At 40.9% G+C, this 4,842-nt stretch overlaps 1 protein-coding gene across 1 annotated transcript; it reads right to left on the reverse strand.

Moving 5' to 3' along the window:
* Window positions 1-2,757: 2,757 nt before the first annotated feature.
* On the reverse strand, window positions 2,758-3,669 carry LOC127094969 (uncharacterized). The gene has a single exon (XM_051033724.1). It carries the CDS (start codon window positions 3,667-3,669, stop codon window positions 2,758-2,760), a length of 912 nt encoding a protein of 303 aa, XP_050889681.1.
* Between the last annotated feature and the right edge of the window lie 1,173 nt (window positions 3,670-4,842).

Genomic DNA, 4,842 nt, shown 5'->3' on the forward strand with positions numbered 1-4,842 from the left:
TTTAACATACCTTGTAGTTCTGATGAATCGGCTTTTGAGAAGTCTTTCAATCTCCTGCTTAATCTTTATAGTGATCTCTGGAGCAAATTGTCGAGGATGTTACTTTACTGGCCTTTTCCCAGGTTGAATAGGCAATCGGTGCTCCACCACACTTCGATCTAGACCAGGCATTTCACCGTAGTTCCAAGCTAAACAGTTTATGTATTATGTCAACACTTCGATCAGTTTAACCTTCATCTTTGACCCAACTTTAGTACTTATATACGTTGGTATCTTTGTGACTCCATCTCATAGATCAATTTCTTCGAGTGGGTCTTGTGCTTGCATTTTCTGCAACTCATTCAATGGGTTTTTCTCAAACCCCAAAGGCTCATTGTCATATATGCAATCAAGCCTTCGGCTTTCTGAAGTTGTTGTTTGGTCTTGTCATCCATCTTCTCCCTCTTTGACCTCGAAAGCCAAGTTCTGGAGTCTTTCCCCTTCTAGGGCCGACTTTCTTTTGTTCTCAACCAAATAGGCCAAAATTCGAGCCAAATATTCTGACTCATGAGTCATTTCCATCGACTGCGGGCCACCCCGTAGGTGGAATTACCATTTTTGGCTCCATTTCTCCTTCAGCATCCCATATGAATTCATAGTCGGGATTGAGGTTCAACACACGACCGGTGTTGACTGAAGTATATGACCCTGATTCGTCATCACAAGGTGCGATGTTTGCCAAATGCTGGTCGAAATATTTCTTCGAGCCCTTGGCCTCATCAACCTTGTAATAACTCTGGTCAGCTTTGATGTTTTCATTGATGTCTTCCTTTAGCCAAATTATGAGCCTTTGATGTAAAGTTGAGGGTATTTCTCCTATTCCATGGATCCATTCTCGTCCTAGGAGTAGGTTAAAATTTGCTCTGGAATTTATTACCATAAAAAGCGTCGAGCGCGTGGTCGTGCCAACAGCTAGATCGACCTGGATAACACCAAGTATATTACTGGTTTTCCCCTCGTAGTTGGATAGAGCCATATTGTGTTGTCGGAGATCATCATCGTATTTCACCATCTTCTTGAATAGAGTATAAGGCATTAAGTTTACGGATGCACCCCTATCTACGAATACCTTGTTCATTGTTATCCCGTCGACCTTTGCCCTTATGAATAAAGGCTTCAGATGGTACATCATCCCGGGGCTAGGTCTTTTGGACATGTCCTTTTGCTCCTCGACCACGCCACTATTCATAACGTAATAACACAGTGGTTTACCTCCAACAGTTTCATTTGGTATAAAGTCCTCCTCTGTTTCAGAGACTTCTGACACCATATCGTATTCAACAAGCAACACTAATACAATGTCGCAGTTCATGAAAAAATCGTCACCATAAGTGTCATCATTAGTATCGTCGTACATATCCTCGTCGAACTCTTCATCGAATTGGGGAGAGTATTCAGGTTCCCCCTCCTCTGACTGAGGGGAGTATTCAGGCTCCTCCTTATTCGATTTAGGCACGTCCTCTGGCTCTTTCTCTTTCTCGACCTGAGGCGAACGTTTCATACTCTGGGAAGATACCATTCCTTTATTCCTTGTAGGATCAACACTCATGGAAATTTTTTGATTAGCCACGATCTTTCCTTTTTCTACCCACACTGCTTTTGGGAATTGCCTCTTTTGTCCAGAGGTTTCGACAGGCCTCAACTGCGAAGTTGGAGCCTCTTTCCCATCTTTTTTATTCTGTTGGTAGCGCCTCCATTGTGTTCTGGTCATTGGATTTTTTCCCTTGTAGTTGGGAGAGACTACATAACCCCTTGCTTTGACCTTCCTTTCCGGCGTCTCTGTTTCTTTCTCTAAATCTAGGACTCACCACTTTGGCCTGTCGCCCCCCTTCTGGTGCACCAATTCCACCCACTTCTCCTATGGGATATCTGATGGCGGAAGGAAAGTCTTTGGTCGAGGCTGCTGAAACTTCCTCCTGTATTCTTCGTTTCGACGTGGTGCTCCACGTTTGTCGAACACGAATCTGGGGACGACAGGTTTCTCTTCTTCTGATGCCTTCTTTTTGTCAGCTTCCAATCTTTCAGTGACTTTCTCTTTGAACACAACGCTACACTTCAGACATAGTATCGCTTTTGACCCACTTACTTTGCATTTCTCTTGGAAATCTGTTAGGTTTTCGCCTGCTTGGGGATAAGCTGATTCCAGTCCATCTTGAGCGCACTTGCCGAAACCATCAGAAGTTTCAACCATTAGTACTTCGAAAGACTCAACTAGAGACACGACATCCAAAGACTCTATGGGACCATCAGTGGTCTCCACCATCATGCATTCAAGAGGTTCAGAATACAAGGATTTTTCAACCTTCAGAGGATCAGAGTCCACTTGCATCCTTGGTCTTTTGCCAAATTAAAGCCTTCCTTCTTTCAATGCTTTTTGCACCAAGTCCCTGAAAAGAACACATTGATAAGTTTTATGACCAAGATTATTATGAAACTTACAGAATCCCCTTTTCTTTTTTTTGTTATAGAGGGGGATCCTTTAAACCCTGAGGAACAACGATTTGACCATCTTTAACCAATAGATCAAATATCTCGTCACACTTAGATACATCAAACGTGTAAGACTTTGCAACATATTTATCTGTTTTTTATGCTTCGATGGGATTTTTCTCATTCAATGGTTTTAAAACTTTACACGTGTAAGGAGGTCCGGGCTTGAGTTCAACCATGTTGACCTCGCTTTCGTCGACCAACTCTTCATCGTCAGACGAGTATTCCTCAACTGCGATATATGACACTTTTTTCTTTCTTATGGTATCGACTAGTTTTGGTCTTTTCAGCTTTCAGGCGTTCGATGTGTCGAACTATGTCAGCTAATTGTGCCATATCCCTCAGATATTGGGTATCCAATTTCTTTATGATAGAATAATCTAAATCGCATGCGGCTATCTCGACTAACTCGTGCTCAAGGACTTGAGTAAAACATCTAGTCTTCAACAGTCTAAACCTATTTAGGTACTGATCAAATGACTCAACGATATTTTGTTTGACGTTATTTAGTTCTTTCAGACTTATTTTCGACTGTCCTATGTAAAACTGTTCATGGAACAATCTCTCTAACTGCGTCCACGCTTGGACGGATTGTGGAGGCAGCATCGTAAACCAAGTGAACGCATTCTTTGTAAGAGAACTTGGAAAGTATTTCAACTTCAAATCCTCATTATTCACTATGTCGCCAACTTCGATTTGATATCTGGCAACATGTTCGACGGTAGATTCTTCAGTATCTCCGGCGAACTTAGTGAATTTTGGGACCTTCCACCCCTTTGGAAATTCTATTTGTAAAACAAAATCTAGTAAAGGTGAAGAGTATGTCGGCCTCTGTAGGCCTGGGTTTGTTCCATTTCTCACTATGATTCGCTCGACAATAACCTCTAGGTTTTGCTCCCCAGTTGTTGTCTCTTGTCGAATTTGCCTGACCATATGGTCAGGATCCTGGTTCCTATTTACTAAAACAACGGGAGGCCTTCGAGCCACCCTAGGGATTTGTTCGACTTCCTGGTCTTCTTGTTCTACTGTTTCATCTGCCATCTCCTCTTGTCGGACCGGGGTTTCCGATCGAGGTGGAGGTGAGGGATTCTGACGAACTTGAGCTCTAGGAGCCCCTAGGGAATCCCCTATTCGGGTCATTTGAGTTGCCAGTTGTTGGTAACTCTGAGTCAAATCCTGGATTAAAGGTCTCAATATGGTACCTGTAAGACCCCAATTTTGACCCTAAGATCCCTCATGCAATTTCATCATAAGCATTAACATTGGGATCATACCTTGGCATCCTCCTTACCCCTCTTTCATTGGGTTTGTTTTGGGAGAGATCATCAAGCATTATGTGATTGTATCATACTTGTATATCATCATTTTACTAACCAAAATACCAAAAATATGTCTTTGCATTTACCTAACTCTTTTGTAGGTAGGGCATGATCACCATTGATCTATCAAGTTCATATCCAGGGTTTGAGACCTTCATGACAAAGAGCACAACCATGAATTGACCCAAATGGTTATAAGCATCATATATGAGTTCCATGGATTCCTACATATGATATTGATCAAGTTTTCTTCAAGAGTTTGAGGGTGATTTGCCTTGGAACCCCTAGTTTGACTGGGTATCTTGAGTAACTTCTCCAACAAGCTATCTTACCAATTGATCAAATATCTCAAGGGACACTTTAAATTTCATCATATTATGCAAATATGATCTACCATGAGCCAAGAAAGTCCAAATAATTGGAGGTTAGCAAGTTGGTTGATGGTGGTTGGCCAGATGAATTCATTTGATCAAAACTGGGTCTCCCTAGACCCTATCTCCTACAATTGTCACCATATGAAAATAATTCCAAGAGAAACTTTACTCTAAATGACATTACAACAACTTTCATGTTGATACCTAGAGCTAGTTTTGCTTGGAAAATCATTTTCTATGTTGAAACATTATAGGTCATTTTGTCTAAACCCTAATTTGCAAGGCAAATTCCCAAGGTCATAACTTGCTCAATTTTTATGAGATGAAATATTTCCAAGTTGCACAATCAAATTCAAGATGTCTACTTCAACTTTGATGTTTAGAGTGAGAGCTAATTCAACTTTTATGAGCATGTGATATGAGGTTACATTATAAGTCATTTTTTACCTATACCATTGAACAAATGATTTTTCCAAACTTCAAAAATGCATAACTCTACCATTCAAAATCCAAATTACATGAAATTGGTGACCATTTTAAAGGTATTTGAAACAGCTATAACTTTTATGAAGACACGTTTCTCATTTGAAGCTCACATAAAAAGTTAAGCAAGGTGGAAT

The sequence above is a fragment of the Lathyrus oleraceus genome, chromosome 6 (assembly GCF_024323335.1).
Source record: "Lathyrus oleraceus cultivar Zhongwan6 chromosome 6, CAAS_Psat_ZW6_1.0, whole genome shotgun sequence".
NCBI classification, from domain to species: Eukaryota; Viridiplantae; Streptophyta; class Magnoliopsida; order Fabales; family Fabaceae; genus Lathyrus; species Lathyrus oleraceus.

Coding starts and splice junctions, on each gene's coding strand:
- LOC127094969 (XM_051033724.1), bottom strand. CDS start 3,669: ATGACCCGAATAGGGGATTCCCTAGGGGCTCCTAGAGCTCAAGTTCGT.